Source organism: Tachysurus vachellii, chromosome 6 (assembly GCF_030014155.1).
Source record: "Tachysurus vachellii isolate PV-2020 chromosome 6, HZAU_Pvac_v1, whole genome shotgun sequence".
Taxonomy (NCBI): Eukaryota; Metazoa; Chordata; class Actinopteri; order Siluriformes; family Bagridae; genus Tachysurus; species Tachysurus vachellii.
In genome coordinates, this window is record NC_083465.1 from 14,510,191 (window position 1) to 14,533,930 (window position 23,740).

Here is a 23,740-nt window from a genome sequence, read left to right on the forward strand (position 1 = left end):
AGAGCACTCTTCAATTTCTAAAAATAATATAGATATAAGATAACTATAATAATAAAGAAGCATTTAATGAATAACTAATGTACATTTAATCATAATGATGTACATTTAATCATAGCTCAGTATTGATGTGTAGAACAACCATGTTTTAATATTTAGTATTCAGATTAAATATTTGCAAGGTAGAACATGTACAAATTGCATGTGAGCAGATTATGTCTTGGCTGGGTAACCAGAAGTAGGAAGACAAATATTAATTCCCATGATCCTGTCATTATATGTCCATGTTTGTCCTTTCTCAGTCATCAAACATGAATGTTTAAAAGCAATTCAGTCATTTATTCTAGTCCTAATTCTGTGCAAACCGAACAAATTATTCAGCACCTGATCATTCATTCATTCATTCATTCATTCATTCATCTTCTACCGCTTATCCGAACTACCTCGGGTCACGGGGAGCCTGTGCCTATCTCAGGCGTCATTGGGCATCAAGGCAGGATACACCCTGGACGGAGTGCCAACCCATCGCAGGGCACACACACACACTCTCATTCACTCACGCAATCACACAATTAAATCCAATTTCTCTTTCTTTTTTTTCTTCCCCCTCGCCCCCGGTTCGTGACGTGGGAGACCGTAAAAGGGACCTCGGCCTTTGTCGTTTTCTTTTTTTTTCCCAGGCGGATAAAAAAAAAAAAACAAGGCCTCGGCTCCGTGACGACGTGAAGCCCCGTTAATGATCCTTCGCAGGTTCACCTACGGAAACCTTGTTACGACTTTTACTTCCTCTAGATAGTCAAGTTTGATCGACTTCTCCGGGTACTCCGGTTTCCTCCCCCAGTGTACCCGGAGGAAACCCCTGAGGCACGGGGAGAACATGCAAACTCCACACACACAAGGTGGAGGCGGGAATTGAACCCCGACCCTGGAGGTGTGAGGCGAACGTGCTAACCACTAAGCCACCGTGCCCCCAGCACCTGATCAATAGGCTCTAAATACCACCAGAGAAATAATGTCATAACGCACAAGGACATTCAGTGAATCGTATAATCTTTTCCATGAAAACCATGACAGAAAAAAGAATAAATAAGAGGTAAGTGGCATATTTATTTGGCATATTATGACATATTATGGTTTATGTGTCATGCTGCACAAGAAAAAGAGTGTATATGCTATAGAGTCAAAAGTTTGGGTATTACACTCATATCACACTTATATTCTGCAGTATTGCTGTAGCTTGGTGGTTAAAACGCTTTCCTTGGGCTTAAAGGGTTGTGAGATAAAATCCTAACACAGCCAAGCTGTCCCTTCTTGACCACTGATTAAGGCCCTAACCCCTTAATGGCATGGTTGTGAAAACAGGATAAATCTGTCCTTCTAGATAAGGGCCTTTGCCAAATGCCCTAAATGTAAATTTCCCTTCATTGGCACTAACCTTTTCCAGCATGACAATGTTCCTGTGAACAAAACAAGGACTATGAAGACATGGTTTGCAAAGGTTGGTGTGGAAAAACTCAAGTGGCCTTCACAGAGCCCTGTCCTCATCCCTACTGAACACTTCTAAGATAAGCAGGAACACCACCATGATCCAGGCCTTTAGTGCAACATCAATCTATGACAGAACAAATGATTTTGTTGATCTAAATCTCATATGGGATGGTCAAAAAAGCATATGCGTTTGAAGGTCAGGTGTTCACAGACTTTTTGACAATATATGTGTAGCCCTGCTGATCTACAAGGGCATGAATGGGGGACACCACCCACATTTCTGTCACTAAAGAAGCTATAAAGGCTGGAACACTGTATCTCTGACCAAGTAACTAGACAGGTTTTTGAAAGTAACATCTGATTTACAGCGCAATACTGTATCTCAGCTGGCAAATATGGAGTCTTTCGAGTAAATGATGGGTGTGAGACAGATATATGCCTTGGGTGGGACACCTGTCCATCACAGGGTACCAAGCACACACATTAACATATATTTTAACACATTTATGCAGTGCTAGGGGCAATTTATCTTTCCCAATCCACTTACTTGCAAGTTATTGGTAGGTTTGAGAAAACCGGAAAACCCAGTGGAGAACATGTACAGAGATTCTGCTCAGTAACTGACCTGAGCTCAGGATCAAACAAGGGAACCCTGGTGCTCTTGTGAATTTATAACTAAACAGTCTGAAAAAGATGGCACAGAACTCAAAGAAATGAATGAAAATGCTTACATTCCTTCTATAGAGGAACAAAGAATCCTCTCGCCCTCAGAATAAACAACTTGTGCTGGTAATAAAATTCACCCTTCTCTCAGGACAGTACACAGTTGAATGAGAAAACACAAGTGCCTCTATTCTAAACTTCAAACCTGAGCACAGTGATGTCAGGAAAAAGCGTGGCATACATGATGGCGACAGCGAGACAGCAGTTTCCTTTTTGCTGAAGAACACATTCTCTGAATCACTGGATTAAACCTCCCTGCTCTCAATCCTATCAGATGATAAGGATCAATGGCCTCAAGTCAAAATTGACAGACAAAAGCAGGGAGCAAAGCGGCATCTAAGCATCTGACCGAATGGTATAAGAATAATGAATCAAAAGACTGTGCCATAAGGCATCAAATAACCCCTCACACACACACACATTGACATTTATGGCATTTAGCAGACACCCTTATCCAGAGTGACTTACAACTGAGCAATTGAGTTAAGGTTAAGGGCCTTGCTCAGGGGCCCAGCAGTGGCAGCTTGGTCCTGGGGTACGAACATATGACCTTCCAATCGGTAGTCCAACACCTTAACCACTGAGCTACCACATACCCCCTGAGCTACCACACACATGCACACATGCACACACACGCACGCACACGCACGCACACACACGCGCACACACACGCGCACACAGATTTATCTTGTTATCCTTGTGAGGACCTTCCACAGACAGAATTAATAATGCAGATAATTCATGCTGTGTCTGCCCCTAAATCTAATTCTAACCTTAACCTTAGTAATCTACTAAACCTGCCTTTTCTTTAAACAAACCAAACAAACCCTACCCTACAAACAACCCGACAATAAAACTTAAAAACATTTACATCCTTAAAGGTTTTCTTCATCATTCTTTTATTTAGTTCACATTCAGATTATGAGCATGGAGTACAAGAAAAATGACAAACAGGGAAAGCACAAAAAAAAAATATAGATTATAATTTGATAGAGAATAGAGTGTGAGTTTCCACACACTTTCAAGCCTTGTTTTCAGATTAGGGATCATATAGCTAATCTGCAAACTATTGTATTGTTGTAATGAGATACGAATACTGTAAGCTTCACAGCATTACCTCTACCATTTCTGACATATCAATATCAATAGCAATTACTAAATGATTAATTAGCAGTACTTTAACAGGGAAATATACTGTAGTTTAAATCATAATGTAGTTAAGGAATTTTTTTAGCATGATAACAATGGTGAATAACAATCAGTACCAACTGACAGGTCCTCGGGTATAAGGGGTTAGGTTTTTTTTTGAGGATTTAGGGGAGAAAAGAAAAGCAGTGAGTGTATTATGGGTGCAATTTACAGATTGTGATCTGTGTGTGACATAGAGATGTTGGAGGCTTAATGTTGGATATGCTGAAGCCTGTTAAGGCTTTTTATGCAGCTGAGAGAACATCTCTATGCAATGAAGTATGTCAAAGTCTAAGCAGGGCTAAAAAGACAAATATGGGGTTTAAAATAGAGTACTGTAAGAGCATTTACAACACTGTACTATGATTCTATGTGTTTGCAACTATTTCAAACCTGTCGCTTACCTTCCATTACATAGACGAGCGACCCTACGTCACCCTCTTTAATGATGCAGCTGTCCTTGCCATATTCTACTGGATACATGCAGTCCACTATCTCCTGGATCTGGGACAGCTCCAGGTTCTTCATGAAGTCATTGTCTAAGATGGCTTCTTTGATCAAGTCCTTGGACCTGTGAAAAATAACAATATGAAAATGATCTAACACATTAAAAATAACACACAAACCAGTACATCATTATGACCAACCATGAGTTGCCACTCAGCTCATCTCTGGTCCTACTGTTTTGGTTGAAACCAGCAGATTCCATTTGCATAGAAAACAAATACCATTTTTGGGACAACGTGTGATTAGATAAGATCTTATCCAGAATTGTACCATATCAGAATGCCTCAGAGGACATTTATTAAATGGGAATTGATTAGATTTCAATCATATTTCAAGTGAAAACCTGCACACACATACACACAGTTTTTTTCACAGTACAGTCATTCACACAACAGCTCTCAGTAATGAATATGCAATGTAACCTTTCTCTCTTGGAAAAAACAGACATAGAATATTATAATCATCAGAAATAAGGTTTTAGTTTGAATTACATATCACCTCACAGCAAAGTAGCCTCTCTCTAAAGCAATAAAAGCAAACCCTCAAGTTTCAGGTGGAATGCTGGTTGTATAAACACATACTCAAAAGTATTATACCTCACAAAAAATATGATGAAATAAAAGAAGAAAAGAAATAGTTTCTAAATAACTGTATCGTGTTTGCTGACATGCAAAATGTTCACTCACAAAATGGTTACATGGTACTTGGACATGTGGTGATGACTGACCATGATATTAGATGGGAGTGCTAAAATATAATAATAATCACAAACAATAGCTCAACAACAAACCTAGTAAGGATCAATACAGTTGCATGATATGGGGCAAGCTATCACACACGCTTTGTGTAAACCTTTTGTGTAGACTTTCTCTTCCACAGCCATTTTAGGTGAAAATGATAATGATCCTGTGTTTGAGATGTACATTATACATACATTTACTCAATCACTGCTGACAATGTGTTATTGAGGAATCAGCAACACAGGCTAAAAAAGGGTTTGTTTCAGTCAGAGTAAATACATAGTCATTCAAATACAGCATGATTCTACTCTCTAGGTTAGAAAGAATTCAGCCCCAGTCTTGATTCTTCATATGATTCAGTTCATTTCTCTTATTGGTGCTGTTGCACTACAGCAAAAAGTCCAAAATAATCGGCCTTAAGTCATTTGTTTCCAGACAGGAGAAAGCCCTGCTTGCTCATATATATATACAGTTGAGGCCAAAATTATTAGCCCCCCAGGAATTTTGGAACATTTTCCTAAAGATCTTTCCAATGTTTGCAGCATTGATAAAACTTGATATAATCAAACATTCGCCAGTGCTATTTAGTAGCTTTTGGTACATTTTGGAATATAAAATACATTTTTAGGCTTGCTTTATAATCAAATATAGTGAAAATGGGGTGGTCAAAAATATTAGCCCCTTGTGAATATTTGCTTTCAAAACACACCCAATTAATCAATCAGCTTTCAAAACACACCTAATTAATCAATCAGCTTTCAAACCACACCTGTGCAGTCAATTGGCTTCCTAACAACACCTGGGCATTCAATCAGCATTAAAGGACTCCAAGGAACAGGGCACTTGAACACATTATTGGGAGAGACTACTTTTACTCACCATGCCAAAGACAAAGGAAATCAGTCTTGAGCTCAGAAAGAAGATAGTGGAGGCTCATGATAAGGGGGAAGGCTATACTGCCATTTCCAAGCTTTTCACAGTGTCTAGAACCGCCATACGTTGCATCATTGCCAAGTACAAGGAGACAAATTCTGTAAGAAACAAACCTGGGCGTGGTCGTAAGCGCAAGATTTCAAGAACCCTGGAGAGGAAAATAGTCAGAGATATCAGCAAGATGCCCCAGACATCTGCCAAGATGATTGTTGCTGACCTGGCCTCTTCTGGAGTTGATGTTTCAAGGAACACAGTTGTGAGGGCTCTTCATCGTGGTGGGCTTCAGGGCCATCGTCCCAGAAGAACCCCTTTACTCAAATAGCGGCACATCACAGCTAGACTGAGGTTTGCCCGTGAACATTTGAAAGGTAAAGATGAGTTTTGGGAGTCTGTGCTTTGGTCTGATGAGACTAAACTGGAACTGTTTGGGCACATGGATGTTGCTTATGTTTGGCGAAGAAAGGGTGAGGCCTTCAACCCTAAGAACACAGTTCCCACAGTTAAACATGGTGGTGGGAGCATCATGCTGTGGGGCTGTTTTGCAGCTTCAGGCACAGGGAGCCTTGTTCGGGTGCATGGCATCATGAAAAAAGAAAATTATGTTGACATTTTGAGGGATAATATGCAGAAATCTGCTCGTAGTCTAGCCTTAGGTCGTCGCTGGGTCTTCCAACAAGACAATGACCCAAAGCATACATCGAAATTGGTCCAACAGTTCCTGAAGGATACCAAAACAAAGGTCCTGGAGTGGCCCGCACAGAGCCCAGACCTCAATCCTATTGAGAATCTGTGGCGAGTGCTCAAAGTGAATGTCCATGCTCGGAAACCACGTAATTTGGACCAGCTGGAGCAATTTGCAATGGAAGAATGGGCTAAAATCCCTCAGGAAACCTGTGCCAACCTAGTAAAGAACTACTCTAAGAGGTTGTTGTCAGTTGTGGCTCAGAAAGGGTTCACTATTGACTATTAATGACCGGGGGCTAATAATTTTGGACGTTTCATTTTTGCCCTTTCTTGTTTCAACTCACTATTTCAATTAAATATCCTAATCAAACTTAGTGGAGATTTTGTCTTTGTTATTTTGGAAACAAACACACTATAAAACACTTGTTGTTAATGGTCATTTCCATGGAGAAATCAAGAGTTTTGTCTAATTTCATAAGGGGGCTAATAATTTTGGCCTCAACTGTATATATATATATATATATATATATATATATATATATAACTAACCCAGATTATAAGCCATACTAGCAGTATTTCTGATATAGAATCAGCGAGCTACATTCCACAAACTTGTAAAGTAGTCATGTAAAGCCAGACACAGCCTAGGGCTCGAAAATCATTCATTACTATCCTACTATTTTCTATAAATGAAGATAAAGAAGCTTCTCATTGATTCCATTTCATCTGTTCAACAGCCATGTCATCATTTCATGTCAGTGTGGCGTTAGCTCTAACAGAATCTCATTTGTGTCTTTCTAAATCAAGGTCAGTGATACTGGACATATGCCAGACATCAGATTTAGCTGCTAAAACACACAAACTCTCCCATTCACCACATACTGTTTACATTCCACAGGTATGCTGCACCCATAAAGAAAAACAGTACCCATTTCAGGCTCTGCATGATTCCTCCTAGTCGGTACTTTCCCTCTTCTCCAGCACATACTGTATGGACAGCCTCATGCTCTGACATCCTTTATTCGGCATACTTTGTCTCAAACATAAATAAATAAAAAACACTCAATACTCAAAAGATCATTTAACATTTATTCATTTTAAAGATACACTTAATAATCTGATGCATAAGAGCCTTATTCAACAGTCTAACAATGGCTCTTTATCTTTCAAATGCATTTTAGTAAACCAAACGTAGGTCCAAATTCAAAGTTCTGTCATACACAAAACAATATACTGACATCTACATCTATTCTTCTGTTACACTTCCTATAAACACTTAGCAGTGTGGACTTTCAATGAGCATATGTTTTCATAGTTGACGAATGTTTATTCTTCATCTTGTTTGCCACTAAAAAATCAATATGGATGACTTTTTATCTTGAGATTAGTACTGGCTAATTCAGTGAATATACTATGTAACCTTGTTTTTAAAGATCTTGGTATTTGTAGTTTAATGCATGTATGAGTAGCTTTTATTTAACAGCTGTAGAGAGAAAACTAGAGTTTGAGGATATTACTTTGCTCGTGGTTTTTAGGGGTAAGTGTTATAATTAGAGATTGAGCTCCTGAGAAGGCATAGTCAGGGAGGTTGTCAGATTTATACTCAAAGGAGGAGCATGGTACTGGCCTCATTTACAGCAAATGAGCCCTGGAGTTTCCAGTGAATTGCCCTTCTTAACACACTCCACACTTCTTTTTCTGTTTGACTTGTGGTTTTTACTTATTTCCTTTAGTAAGAAGATATTCATATCCTAGATGTCTACATGAACAAACACAGACTACTTTCCTTAAAAGGATAAAGATGAGAGTCAAGGAGATTGGGAAACTGAGGCCGTGACAAAAAAGACAAAAGAAAGACACTAGCAAAGGAAAGAAAGGAATAAATGTGTCAAAAAGCACACAGACACAGTTTGTCTGAATGACTGATTCGGGTTCAGGTATAAGCCAAAAGTCAAAGCAATTTAAATGTCAGTCTGAGTGACTATAAACTAAAATAATATATTTATGGTATTTCTGAATGTTGTGATAATGGAAACAATGGAAAAGGATAAAAAGCATAAAAATGTAAAAGCGATGGTAAAGGAGAAAAAGCATAAAAATATAAAAGCACCGAATATAAAAGGGCCAAAATATAGGACTTCAGTATAGCTGATTCTTATGGACGTCAAGTTTCTAATTAAAACTTTACTTCTACTTTAATTCTACTGCTTTACACCCCTAAACGCATGACCACACATCCTGTGAAAGTAATACATGGTTGACTCAGATTAATAAAGTTATTATTGCTCAGTAAAGCTGGCAGTAAATGTTGTGTAGAAACAATGCAAAAAACAATGCATCTTTGTCATGCACAACATCAGAATGTCCTGCATGCAAAAAAACGTACCTGATACCCACAGTAAAATAAGGTGGTGGGATATGGGATATTTCAGCCAGAAACTTGGTTGGCTTTGCTAGGAATTTCAGACATTGCTATAGATAGAGCTTCTAGCAAGATGATGGCCATCTTCCAAATCAGCAAGGTAATGTTTAAAGTAACACAAAATCCATGTTTGGCAATTTTATCTCACTCTTTGCATTTGAACCATGCTGTGGTCTGAATTTCACTAGCAGACCAACACACACAAAAGTAAGTAGTTATCTACATGAAGAAGTGGTCCAATATCCTACTACACATTGGTTAAAAATTAGACAAAGACACAATATGCTATTTCTTTTTTTATCAGTGCCGTGACTATTAATAGTCTACAAATTGTGTTTTTGCTTCATTTGTAAATCAGTGGCTTGTAGAATTTTTTTTTTGTATAGAATTTGAAGATACAGGAGGAAACATGAACAAAACTTTAGCCAAGGAACCTGGAGCTGTAAGTTGTTTATGTTATTGCCTGAGACAAAAATAATGTCATTAGTACAGCTTTTTATAATGCGTACTGAAATAAGACAAAATATACACCTACACATTTTGCTCATTTTAAGTAAGACTTTTTCAGACTGTTAATGAAACGTCAGAAAATTATTCAATGTTTTAGCTCTGCATTGCAAACGTCATCTCTGACCTGCCAATCCCACACTCCCGAACGTATGAATATGTCCCACACTCTTTTCTAGGCTAATCTATCCCACAATGTAGCAATCACGATTCAATAGCCTTAGATCTCTCTTATTTCAGAAGTAGGACTTTCTATAAATGCTGTATACACTAACTGGAAAGTATAAATGTAAATGCTGTTGATTTAATTCCTTAACATTCATGTCATACTTCTAAAAGCTTAATATTAAAAAAGCTTTTTTTAAAAAAAAGCCGATGTAAAGAGTTAGCTAATATGTTGACTATGTGACATTTTGAGTCCTTCCTTCTATAGCACTCTTCTTAATGCAGAGCAAACAATACAGACACTTATCTCCTAAAAGCAAAACATTGAAAAATGGTACTGATTAATGATCCTTTCAAATATATCTCAGAAAAGCACAGACAAGTAGAATAAAGAACAATGTCTGTTTCTGAAACAATTACTGAACACAAACAGATAAATCCTCTGCTCTTTCATTGATGGCATAGTAACATGCTTATCCATTCTTTATCTTAAACCCTGTTTGGCAATTCAGTATAATTGCTTTCTAAAGCAACAGATTTTATTCTTTTTTTTTGCAATAACAAATGTGAATTGACAACAGGGTCAGATAAATGATAATGGGTCAGTGGCAGACAATGCAGAGTTACCCTTTTTCACCGAACTTCTAGTCAAGGAAACATTAGCATTAAACATTCAGTTGAACTTGCGTAGTACTATGTAAACAAGGGAAAGTCCTACACAAATGTTACATTCACACTTGTGCACATTCTCTCAGTTACAATACCAACATATAAATTCATACACATGCCCTTAACTATTTGCTACCTAAATATGATATATGCTCTGTCTTTGTTAAACTGCAAGATAGCCAACATAAATAAAACCAACATAAATAAAAGCCTGGTTCATGTGCCATTGTATACATTGAGCTGGTGATCGTTTATCTTTCGTTACAGGATATCATACTAACTTGACTTCTTATCCTGAGATGCTCATAGAAACTGATGGGCAATAAAAAAGTAAGTCTACACCTATGTAGATTACCATATCAAATTACAGTCTCTATAGATCGAGACTTCAATGGTTTTGTTTAAACAAGGCTTCAAGTCAGATTCTAACCCGTATACATTTGTCATGGTGCAATGTTATGTAAATGGCTACAAAATTAAAACAAATTTTTAAAGATTGGTCTTTAGTAAGCATGCATATATTACTGTGTATTTATATATTTTGCCATTTATTGAATAGTGAGTGTGCTACATAGAACATTCTTCAGTAAAGCAGGACTGACTATAGCTCATTGTTTTGTATAGAAGCATTTTTATTCTTTGCCCTATTTACAATATAATATCATGGTAATTAAAATATAGGCACACAAATATAATTGTGAATTAAATGCCTAAAAATTCACTTTTGATCCAATTTTGTTTTTTTGCTATAAAATACTGCACATATCCACATATCTACATCTTGTTGCAGCTAGACAATAATTTTATATGATTTTGTTAAACACAAACCTTTCATGATTACCTGCAAATCAAGGTAGAAATGGCAGAAAAACGTAGTACTGAAATACACTTTATTTGGAGCTGAATTCACAGCTTCTGATCACATTGCCACTGCGTAATTGAGTAAGAATAGAAGTGTTAAAGCTGTGTTACATTTCTCCTACTATACAACAAACCTTCCGCTGTTTTCCGTTCCCTGGATGCAAATTACATTAGAGAGATCCATTCTCTAAGAGTATATATGTAAATCAACAGGTGAGCAAATCCTACAGCTATCACACTGTACATCAACAATGAGTCATTCCTACATCACTTTGTTATTGATACTGTATTAGATAAACATTAACTTTAAATGTTTATATATGTATATATATTAAATATATATAGTAAATGTAAATATAATTTATATTTAATAATTCAGTGCTGGAAAAGCTGCCATGCCACCAGAATGACGCACAGCATCAATTTTCATAGAACTACTTTGATAAGCAAATGATCTCTCCATTAACAAAAGCATATTCAAGCTTTTCAGCAATCAGGAATTGGTAGCCCACTGTGCTGAACAGTACTCACATATTGGGTTTTGTTAGGTCTATTTCTGATCTTCCAGCTGTGAAAATGTATTTCAGTGACATGGAAATGTCTTCCATATTGAGCACAATATATTAATATGCAACAGTCTGAATGAACAGCTTAAAGGAATAGGCCTTTTTTTTTTTTTTTTTAAATCAGGGCACAGATTACAGTAAATTTGGGTTTACACTTTTTTTAATTGCAGACAGTCCTTCCCATTTCATACATGTATTACTTGCTATAGCAGTCTACTATAGCAAACAAACACAAGAAGTATTTTTTTTTACATTAGCTCTTCTCCTTTCTGAGCTAGGATTAATAGAATGAATAGGTTTCATCCTCGTTTTACAGCTTGTTTCCTGACCCAGGTCTCCCTTTCCTGCACATTTAAGTGTTTTCACTACCCCTAACAAACCTGATGCAACAAATCAGCCAGTTAATTAGCTAATTAACAGTCCTTCCTGGGGTGAAGTGTGTGTGTTATAGCAGGGGAAATTCTTCACGTGCAAGACAGGTGGTTCTCCTGGAGCAGATTCAGGAGTCTCTGCAGTACAATACACTGTGCTTGCTACACTTGTGTAATCAAAGGCAGAAACTCACTGCGAGAAAGTCGCTTTAGAGTAAACCTACTGTGAACTCTTGGTGTAGAAGGGTAGCGTAACATGGTTCAGGTCCTGGATGTCGAAGGCAGTGGGCTCAGCGGAGATCGCCTGCCTCTTGGTGCGCTGCTGCTCCTGCAGGTCTCTTTCCTTGTGCACGCGCTGAGTCGCCGGTCGGATCACGGAGCGGTATTTATCCAACTCGTTCTGTAGTTTCTGAATGAGTTCGTCTTTCTGGTCCAGTTCAAGCTCCAGTTCATCAATGAGCGCATCTCTCTGTCTCAGCTCTTCGATCTTCTCCTGTAACGCGTACTGAAGGTCTCTCAAAGTGCCCATGGCTCGCGCGCGCTCTCTTACTCACACACACACGCACACACGCACGCACACACTCTCCCTCTCTCTCTCCCTGCCGCGCGACACTTTTCTAACTTTCCTCACTATTCGATCCGCTTCTGACAGACACACAACGCACTTATGTGTTTAATCCTAGAGGAACAGCGAAGTTGGCCGCGTCTAGAAAAAGGTAACGACGTGATCAACACACGCAGCACACGCATCTGTGCTGGAGAATGTGGTGTGTCCTCGCGCTGTGACAGTTCCGGCTCTTTCTCGCGTGCGTCACACGTGCGGGACTTCCTCACGACTAGGATTCCTCAACTACGATACGACCCACTAAACTACATACTATTCTGCTAACTAGGATTAAAAATAGTACGTCAGCAGGTTACCATAGCGACCATTACGGCATTCAGGTCTTTAAGACGTACAATGAATAGTGAATTATGTCGTTTGGAGGTTTTTTGACAACTAGGGCAGGTTAAATACATCACTGACCGAATTTCCGTGTTTCTCCCAGAAGGTTCTAATAAAGGAATTATCACGTGGTAACTGAATCATTACACGTGTACTGTAAAGAAAAAACGAGCCAGGTGAATATTTGCCAGTTGATATTCTTAAAATGTTTTTCAATTATTTATTATTTTAACTTTTATTTATTAAATCTATTAAATCTATGCAAATGAAGCCTTGGGTCTGTGCATAAATTTGCATAATTTGCATATCTAGTTTTGGGACAAATTTGGGACATAATTTGCATAACTTTTCATGGGAAAAGTTTTGAAATATCACTTTATTATTGTCAGGAATTTTCAGCATTGTTGTTAGTTCAACAATCAATATTCTGTGTAATAACAATATAATTCACTAAGTAAATATAAATAAAGGTCACCCAGGACCTGATAGGTTTGGCTCTGAGTATTGGAAGAAACAATAGAAATGGGATTTGATGCTTTTCTACAGTAGTAAGTGAGGATTTTAATATGTTTTTATATAATTTATCATAATAATACAAACTGACATATTATAGCTATACCAGGTAACATGTTTCAGGGATAGAATACTACATAAGATATGATGAATGATAAAAAGGGCAGGGCATAAAGACAATGTGGTGGTGCAAGTGCACAAAATCTGTAAATTACACTAATTCTGTATAGAGATTTGTGGACAGTGAGATGTGAAAATGATGTCTGTGCAACAAAGACCCAAAGGCACCCTCTGGTGTACAGGAATAGCAATTTTCTTTTCTAATGTCTTATTTTTCCAAAACGTTGGTTACTGGAGAGATTTTTACTCCAATCTTGGAGACACTATACATTGCACAAAATGCATATAGTGGGGAACGATAGGGAAAACAAAATATGTATCCCAGTTCACTATTCAGTGTGTTATTCTGGAGAACTATGGTGTATGTCCACATCATAGCAAGAAGACAGGAAGTCAGTTATTAAATGTTTATGTACATAATAAATGAGAAAAGGGTGAAAAAAAACATAGTTTTCATAATAATGTGGGATTTATTTTTTTTTTAAACAATATTTCAGCCCAACTTATAATGGCAAAACTGCATCTAAACCAACCACTAAATTTCTGATACAATTTCCTTCAGACTGACATGACCAAGAAGGACATGTTTGGTCATCATGCACAGCACCATGGTTGGAGAAACACCTCATACCAACTGTCAAGCATGGCGGTGCAGGGGTTATGATTTGGGCTTATATTAATGAACTCCATTTTATACAAAAATATTTGAGGCAAATGATCAGCAAGATGGGCCATAAATAGGTCATGTAAAAGAGCAATGCTACCAAGCACACCAGCAAATTGACGTCTGAATGACTATTGAAGGTGTTTTAACGGTCAAGTCAAAGTCCAGATCTCAACCCCATTGAGTTGCTGTGGCATCAGCTCTCTAAGCGCTCTTAAAAGAGCTGTGTAGAAACGAATGACTGAACAAACGAGTTATAGCAAACAAGTGCTATAAAATGTATGGCTGCTAAACATCTTACTACATGTTACTGAATCATAGGGCTTATATAAGCTTGCTTTAATTCAGCATTATGTTCAACAAAGGATACACACACACACACACACACATACAGTATATATATATATATATATATATATATATATATATATATATATATATATATATATATATATATATATATATTGTATATTCCTGTGTGTATGTCCTTCAGAAAACCTCTATTAGGCTTTAAATTTCACCTCTACAAACTCTTTTTGCCTGACTCTTCCTATATAGATCGATGGTAAGGGAATCTGTTGTAATATGATGAGTGCTGCTGTTCTGTGGTGCCACAGACTCATAACAGCCAGTGTTCTGTCTCTGACCCCTGAATCAGTGACAACTGAACAAACAGCAAGCCATGAATTAGATGGCACTATGGGATATCTCCATAACTGGAGACAAATTATAGTAGAGTCTCTCTTTTCACCATTGCTAAGCAACTAATCACTCAACTGCATAATCTAAATGGTCATGTGATACAGATAATCCCATCTGAGTGTGGTGAATTTTTATGCAATTCTTGAAAGATTCTGTGGAAATGAAACTTTTAAATGAATAATAAATGCCATATGTAGCTTTCATAATGCTGCTTGACTTGGCTTAAAGTCACTGAGAGACCACTATGCATCAGAGCATCAGACATTCAGTATTTGTTCTGTACTATCACATGTGACTCAGCACATAGTCATTCAGAAACAACAAACAGGTCATGTCCTCCCTGAAACTTTGTCTTTAGGGACCTGTTCATCACAGATACAATAAATTTAATGCATTTTTGCCTTATTATCTTTGAGTCAATTTTAGGTAATTGCTCCTTTTCTAACATTTTGTGAAATCCTGTTTGAGTTTGGACAATGTTTAGCTGGCCTTGTCAAGACTAAAGATGTTTTCTGTCTCCAAATGTGTGTGCCTCGAGTATGCTCCAAAAAAATCTAGCACTCTGCAGCAGGACATAGACAATGTTGTTACTCACTTGGGTTCAAGAAGATATGACTGTGGGGTGGGTAGTGAGGGTGGGTGGACACTCTAGTACAAGTTAGCACTTTGACGCTTAAAGAAAGAAACAACATGCCCATTATTAACATTTTGCTTAAAATAAAAGGCAGAAATAATTTTCTAAAATTTTTATGGTGTCGATTAATTTTGGGTTGTATACATTCTCTGATTTTTAGCTGCTTTACACTTTTCAAGCCTGAAAACATATTTGTTCAAAACAATATGAGGTTGCTGCCCTCTTGTGGATTTGTTATTAAGCAATATGAGATAATAATAATACTATTAATAAGATTAATAAGATTAATAATAATAATAATAATAATAATAATAATAATAATAATAATAATAATAATAATAATAATACTAGCCCGGGGCAAATCACTATTATGCCAGTCAGGTATAAAAAGCGCCTGTATGTCAGCCACTGCAAAATAATAAGCATAATTTAACAGAAGTAGGCTATTTTTGTTTTATGGCTTATCTAAATTGCATCTCCACTTGCTTTAACAGCACATGTGTACAGACCTTATCTGACATTAGCATAAATGTCTCTAATACTGTATGGCTCTTGGCCAGAGGACAAAATTCTCAAGGTTCTCATGATTAAGGTTCAAGACTTAACGTCATCTTTTTTTTTTTCAACCATTAGATCTCATTAAAAATAAGATAAAGTTTTGACCATTTTATATATGTATAATTTATATATATATATATATATATATATATATATATATATATATATATATATATATATATATATATATAACTACATACATCTAAATATAAATATAGATAAATATGAAAGATGTAACATTCATAGTACCACTACTTTAGACAAAGTGTGATATGCCTAATGCCTGAACTGATGCATTTCCTAAAGAATGTTCTTCATGCACATTTTAAGCAAATATGTCTGTTTAAAAAAATCAGGCTGGGAAGGGGGTTGAACATATGGTCAAACAGAGCACTTTCTAATGGCGTATTAAATATCCTCAGACAGGCGCTCGGGCGCTGCGCGTTTAGACCCTAAAAGCCGATAATGTACGAAGCTTCCTGTGCTGCCGCCCGCTGGGAACACGATGATGGTTTGGATCAATTATACACTCTCTTTCTTCCTCTCACTCCCCCTTTCCCTGTTACAGAAAGATGCGCGGTCATCATCAGCGAATAGAAATGAAAGAGCTGCACCATTCACACTCATCTTTCACAATAGAAATAAGTCTCAGCACTAATTTAATTGCACACGCACAGGAAAATTGGTGTTTTCTTTCTTTCTTTCTTTCTTTCTTTCTTTCTTTCTTTCTTTCTTTCTTTCTTTCTTTCTTTTATTTGTGACAATACACTAATAACATCTTAGAAAGTTAGGATAAATGCGTGTTATTTAATACTAAGTGCATTATGGCAGCTTAAGGCTCACCTGTCAGATTTGGCGTGTTTGGGGAAGCTTTGCCTCGTTAAGTCTTGGTGCGTCTGCGGCTCGGCTGAAATGCCCTGCGCGCGCCGCGTCCTCGGCTCGATCACTTGCGCGCTCGGTAAAACGGACTGACACTTGTGCAGTTTCCGCTTCAGCTCTTGTATCTCATCCTCTCTCTCTCCCAGACGCCTCTCTAGGTCCCGAATTCTCTCCTCCTTCAAAATCAAGATCTTGGCAAACTCTTCTTCCAGGTCGTTCATCTTTGAGGCGCGCCAAAAGTTTAATCCCGACAAGATGCGCGCAAAGAGAGTGAAGGAAATTCTACTAGACGACAAGGAAAGTGCTTGCTTTTAAGAGCAGAAGTCCGTTGTGAAGGGAGCGGCGTCGGTAGTCCACGTGTTTGCGCTCGATCGAACTCACCGGGAGGATTGACAGCGGCGGGGCGCTAATGGGGATGATCACCTCTTCCGCCCCGTCACTTCACACACACATGCACACACACACACACACACACACACACACACACACACACATACAAACACACGCGCACACACAGAGACTAGCACGAAAGGAGAGAAGAATCACAGCCGTCCCTGATTAGTCATTCATTTCCGAGATGAAGCAAATCCGGAATTACTACAAACACTCACTCGAGAGCTCAGCGTCCATCTGAACTCAGAGCTCGGCGCCTCGGGAGAGTCACGTGGCAGAAAGAAATGACGTAGCTGAGTGTAACTCGACTCGAGTTGTGTTGTGTTGTGTTGTGTGGACAAATATTAATTTCGACAGAGACTCGGCGGTAGAAATGTTGGTTATGAGCAGGACAAAATGGTCAAAACGTCTCATAACTAATGAAAGACATCATATATAAACTGCTAAGCCTGACTGATTACAAACAATGAATGAAATATTTTAATTTAAATTTATGTAACTGTCTCGGTGCTGAACTGAGAATATAAATATCTAAATGTAGTTATTACATGCAGTATTTTCATTTGTTAAACATAATGTTGAGAAACAAAAGCCAGATGTCTGTGTAGTAATCATAGGTTTGTTCTGTATTTTATTATATTCTCTCTCTCTCTCTCTCTCTCTCTCTCTCTCTCTCTCTCTCTCTCTCTCTCTCTCTCTCTCTCTCTCTCTCTCTCTCCACTAATGCAGTGTTCCCCTGTTCACCTGAGGGACAGATAAGATTACAGGTGTTTGACGGTAGGCTCCTGGGTAGGAGACATTACTCATCTCAGTCGTGTTACAGTACCCACCGAAAGGCAAGATTTAGTGGACAAGGTGACACTGTCATCACCTCTTGATAATTCTTTGCACTGGAATGAGATGCAGAATAGTGGAGATAAAATGTCTCTGATATTGCACTTATATGGCTGACAGCAATAAAAGTGTGCTAATACATAGGCTGTTATTTATGCAAGGTGAGGTGGAATTCCATGAGTGCTGATATTTAGGAGAACTACACTGGGATGTTTCACTGTGTGTACTGTATCACTCCATTTGCTAAATAAATTCCTCCTTCCTACTTTGAAACAGTTACTAAAGAAGTGTTAGTGACATAATCAACATGGCAACGTGTACATGGCAAACAATGATTTTCTAGTATGAAAGCTTATTAGAAGGAGATGAAAAGGAAAAGGGGACATACATTTTACCAGAAGTACCTTTAAGGGGAATATACAATATACATCAATGTGTGCTAGCTAGCTGACATACTATAAAATGAGTGTTTTCTTCTTGGGGATCTACTTCTGCTAACAAAGCAAAAATAAACAGAGCATTTGTCTTTATACACATATTGTCTTTATTTATAGATCTGCTACATAAAAGCAGTATTGCATAAGCAAGAGTGTGGTTATACGAAATATTAGCACAGCTGTGTTAGCTACTCATTCTGTGACCCTATGCCTATGCAGAAACACATCTGTGCCTATATTCAGTATACAGTAACTGCACTCTTGCTTATGCTGTATTGCTTAAGTGTATAATGTAAGTACTGGCTGAATAATAAAACAACCCCAAATAAAAGAAGCTTGGTGTGGAGGAGTGCAGGGTTTGTGTGTGTGTGTGTGTGTGTGTGTGTGTGTGTGTGTGTGTGTGTGTGTGTGTGTGTGTGTGTGTGTGTGTGCATGAATTCATGCAAAAATTGGCAAAGATAAGATTCCATATATAAAAACATTACTAATGTCTGCTTTCAGATTGTAATGCTATTTAATTTCATTTAGCTAGTAATGAAAGATCTGCATATTTACATTGCTTAAGATTTTGAACCTGAACTAAAGATTAAACGAGCTGTTATAGCTGTAATAAGGAGCAGAAATATCTTTGTATGTGCTTTTGAAATATTGGGATTGTGTGTAAACTGGAGCAGTCAGTTAGGAATCCCCAGGTCAGAGAGAAGCCTGTGTCTTTTCCTCTAACAATCAAACATTTACTGCTCAGATTCTGCTGGTTTAAACTCATCATGCTGCGTTTCCTGCTCTTTGGCTAACTTGATTTTCCCATCATCATCTGTTTCTCTTTAATCTCATTTATTGTCTTACATTGTATTACTTTCTCATTCACCTAGATGTGTCATGTCAGGTGTCATGTCAATTAATGTGAACCTTTGCTACAGCAGTATGTATAGCAGTATGACAGGCAGTATGACAGTCCTTATTTTCAACATAGTCTGCTAATGTGTTATTTGTATATTCATCTGTCTGAATGGCTTCACATGCTTTTCATTTGCAGCCTCACATTCCTATGGTGCTAAGCTGTTCTGTAGGCACTGGTTGTAACATCTCATAAAGCATAAAGTCCCCTAAGTCAGCTAAGCTGTGTCAAGTGATATTAATTGCAAAGAGTGCAGCATAACACGGGCCTTAAATGGAGTGTCTCTTTTGAGGTAAGCAGTAAAAGATCCCTCTTCCCGTCACTGGGCTGAAGATAGCAGAGAGAGCTCCACATATTATTTGTAGAACAGTTCAGAAGTTAACACATGGCTGCTTAATTTTACTAAACAGCACAATTGCCTTAAATACTAGCTTCCTGCTTATCACCTGTCCTAATTATAACTGCAGCTCAAAATTCACTTGCATATGCTGTGTACTCTACTGTATGTTACTGTACGTTTGCATTTGTGTACAACCTCAGTAAATATGTGCATGTAGTGTGCATTTGTGTGTGTGTTTAATAATAAAATAAAAATAAATAAATAAATACAAAATAAATAAATTAAATTAAATAAAAAGGTGTTTTAGTTGTTCAGACTTTGTTTAAAAAAAAAAGTCAAATCCAATAATAAATTATAAAGGCAGGAACCATGTGGGAAAAATTTAATAGCCCATTAAAAATGCTAAAGACATACTACACTGGCTGTGTAGTGGAACAGACCCAGTTCCAAAGGGATACACCATTTCCACTTGAGCTGAGCTCAAAATAACAAATTACTCTACAACTGCATGTCACTTTTACATGAATACGTTGAAAATGTTTAGGCAGGTTTGTAGCTAAATAGATCTGTGGAAAACCATTTAAGTCTAAGGGTAGAATTAGTGTCATTGTGCAATATTCTGCAATGCATTGTACTGTATGTATGATTTATTACAATGCAGCTCAATGTGCACTTTCAGTTTACTAAAATTAAATCTTCAATTCATTGTAAAATTATGCTATTCAGCTAAATCATATATTTAATCAATATATTTGAAACATATTCACTGGCTGTCCACACCATCTGCAAACAGTGAGAGCTAATAGTTTCTGTTTGACATCTTGACTTCTTGATATATCTCCCCAATTAGGGTGTTAATTAGGGTGAACAAGAGCACTTATTAGCTGAGAGCTGTTGTATGTGCGCTGTAATAAATTTAAAAGGTAACAAAAATACTGTCCATTTTATGACCAACTGAACTTGATTGCTATGCAAACAATAGATCTTGTCATTTCACAGAGAACAGTTTCTGTTGTGCTTACAGTTTTCAGTTCTCATTGGATAGTGAGATTATTCCTACATGCAGGTTAGCAAATTTGCAGGAAAGACAGAAGCAGTGCAGATGGTCAGGACAGGAGTTCAGCTAGAGGGCAGTTTACATACCACCTAAAATAATATGCTGCTGTAATTTCTGTTAGATATATAATACAATTTTATTTTGATAATGATCTAAAATACAATTTGTTCCAGAGACGTTTTGGCAGCCATAACTACTTTAACTGTAACTGCTCATAAGCAAGATAAAAGTGACAGTAGCAAGGAATGATGCAACGAGAAAGGAGTAAGTATGTTTCTGTTAGCTGGTGTGTGAGGTATGCAGGCAGGTATGCCGGTTATGTTTATTTACACAAAGCAGAGCCTGTGTTGTGTGGTCATCAGCTCAGGCTCATAAAAGCCCAGGCTGCTAAAGATAGCCATAAGTGACTCATTGAGTAGCTGTAAATCACCAGCATAAGAGCCCCATTAAAACTACATACTGCATATTTCAGTTCTGGAATTAAACCCATGCCCCTGTGTTTAAGGGCTTTCTTAGTGACATCACTAATCCCACCAAAAGCGAGTCAAACGTCAAGCACTCTAGTGTCTTCTTAAGAAAACAAGACTGCTGTGTTTTACTGTTCTCCTGTCAGTAGCAGTAAAGGCCTGACCATTGTGTTAAAAATGCAGTGGCCTTGCCTTTCTCTGTGAACTGCACACCAGGTGGTTAAGTGCCCAAAACAGTCCTATGACCTGTAGAGACCTCAGACCTCATCTCTGCCCCCTCCAGCCATGCATTCCATAGACTGACCACCTGCATAACTCACCAAACATATGATTAAGGGGTGGTAAAATTATAAAGATGTCCACAAAGCAGACGCTAATAGGGAAGGACATCTTGTAAAAAAAAAAAAAAAAAAAAGTTTTCATATTAATTTTGTATGTGTTGTAAGTTATTGGATATAAATAATAGTCTTCACACACCTTTTACAATTGAAGGGTTTTGATGGAAAAAAAATAAACCATGATAAATCATGGCAGATTTTTTTTACTTTTAATGTTATATAGCAGCCAAGAATATTCAAGTGAACAATAAATACAACATATAAAACAATGGAAAAAAAAACACACAATTTATGGCCAACTACAGACAAAGGCCTGTAGCATCATCAAAGACTCTGTTCAACCAACAACACAGAATGTTTGTCCCCTTAATGTCTGGAACAAGGTATAGGGCCATCAAGTCCCACACAAACAGGCTGAAATGCAGCTTCTTTTCCAAAGTTGAAAGTTTCCCACATCCCACTAGTAATTCCTCAGTCCTTTCCAGCTGTAAAGTTCTAACCATGTAAAGTTCTGCACCATGTTAGACTATACGTATACTCCTTGATAAATGCACTACACTTTGTATACACTACAGCACACTTTGTCATATTATTCACTGTGCAATATAAATTATACAGTACATTACATAATATACAAATATAGTACATCTCACTATACATTTCAATAATCAAATCATTAAACTTATGTGCAATCTTGTATATATTTTACAGTTTTTAATTATTATTTTGTTATTTAAATGTATTTCAGTATGTTTTGTTTAAATGTCCTCATAGTAGTCTGAGAGTTGCCACACTAAATGTTGTTGTATACAATAAAAATAAAGAATCATTTAAAATAAAGTGTCCTTTTATAATGGAGCATGTGACTGTGCTCTGAATTAACCAATCACATTGTAATTCATGTTCGAATGTAATTATCATCTACATGTCATTGAGGAAGTGATTCTGTAAAATGTTTGGTTGTTTCTGTTGGATTTTCTTGGTTTCATGGAAATTCCAAAGCAGCTGTTACAAAGTATGTATGTCATCTCATTTTTGAAAGGAATAGATCAGGGGAGGAATACAAAAGAATTTCCAAAACTTTAGATGTACCATGGAACACAACTAAAGTTATCATCAACCAGTGGTGAAAATGGGGCACTGCACTGACATTACCAAGAACAGGAGGTTCCTTAAAATTGACAAAAACTTATCAAGTTGGTTGTCAAGAGTCCTGCAATAAAGGAGCTACAGAAACAATGGAAAATACTGGTCACTACTTGCATGTGTAAATTTTGGTTTTTCATGCATCTGGGCTCTGGGGTAGAAAGTTTTTAGTCAAAAGACCTAAAACAACCAAAAATGCCTTAATCATCCCAGACTTGTGGCAAAATCGTGTGGCAAAATGTGCTGTTTGATAAGAGCAAGAGAGATCTTTTTGAGCATAATTCTAAAAGATATGTTTGGTGCAAAAACAAGACTCGTCACCCAAAGATCACCAAATCATAGATCACAGTAAAGCACGGTGGTGGCAGCATTATGCTATGGGGCTACTTCTCTTACAGGGACTATTGCTTCAGTCACGATAAAGGGAATCATGGCTAGCACCAAGCATCAATCTATTTTCAGACAAAACCCGTAGGCTTTGTTAACTGCTAAATTTAAAGAAAACCTTTTTCTTACCTAAAGAATTTTACCTTTCAGCATAATAACAACCAAAATACACAGGTCCAAGTCAACAAAGAAATGGTTTAAGAAGAAGAAGATTAATGTTTTGAAAATGCCTCAGTCCTGTGGAATGGTTTGAAGAGAACTGGCCAAGATCTGGACAAGATCTAGAATTGAATAAAGCTGTCTAATCAAGATGTGCTATGTTGGTAGACTCTTGGAAAAAAAGCAAAAAGTGCTTTAACAAAGTATTAGTTAAGGGGTGTGGACTTATAGGCTGTGGATTTTTCTATTTCTTTACCTTCTTTTTTTGTTGGATGCTCTATCATATTAAATATGGAAAAATATCTGAAAGGATGACAATTTATGCTTTTATTCTTACATCACAAATACTTGGAATTTTAACATGGATATGTTAAAATACAAATATGTGTAATATACATATACACATATATACATATAAGAATGATGGAGCCATTGTAGAGATACCAC

At 37.3% G+C, this 23,740-nt stretch overlaps 1 protein-coding gene across 3 annotated transcripts in view; it reads right to left on the reverse strand.

Moving 5' to 3' along the window:
* prkg1a (protein kinase cGMP-dependent 1a) overlaps positions 1-17,324 on the reverse strand; it is a 60,392-nt gene extending 43,068 nt beyond the window's left edge. Inside the window, exons 1-3 of one of the 3 annotated variants that reach the window (XM_060872453.1) lie at positions 16,802-16,932; positions 15,362-15,438; positions 3,801-3,967 (exon numbers count right to left, since the gene is read on the reverse strand). In XM_060872453.1, the coding sequence (XP_060728436.1) occupies positions 3,801-3,924 (124 nt within the window). In that variant the 5' untranslated portion in view covers positions 3,925-3,967; positions 15,362-15,438; positions 16,802-16,932. Of the gene's footprint in view, positions 1-3,800; positions 3,968-12,045; positions 12,712-15,361; positions 15,439-16,801 lie in introns of those variants that run through there. The other 2 variants (XM_060872452.1, XM_060872451.1) reach the window with 2 other exon arrangements.
* Positions 17,325-23,740: the final 6,416 nt, after the last annotated feature.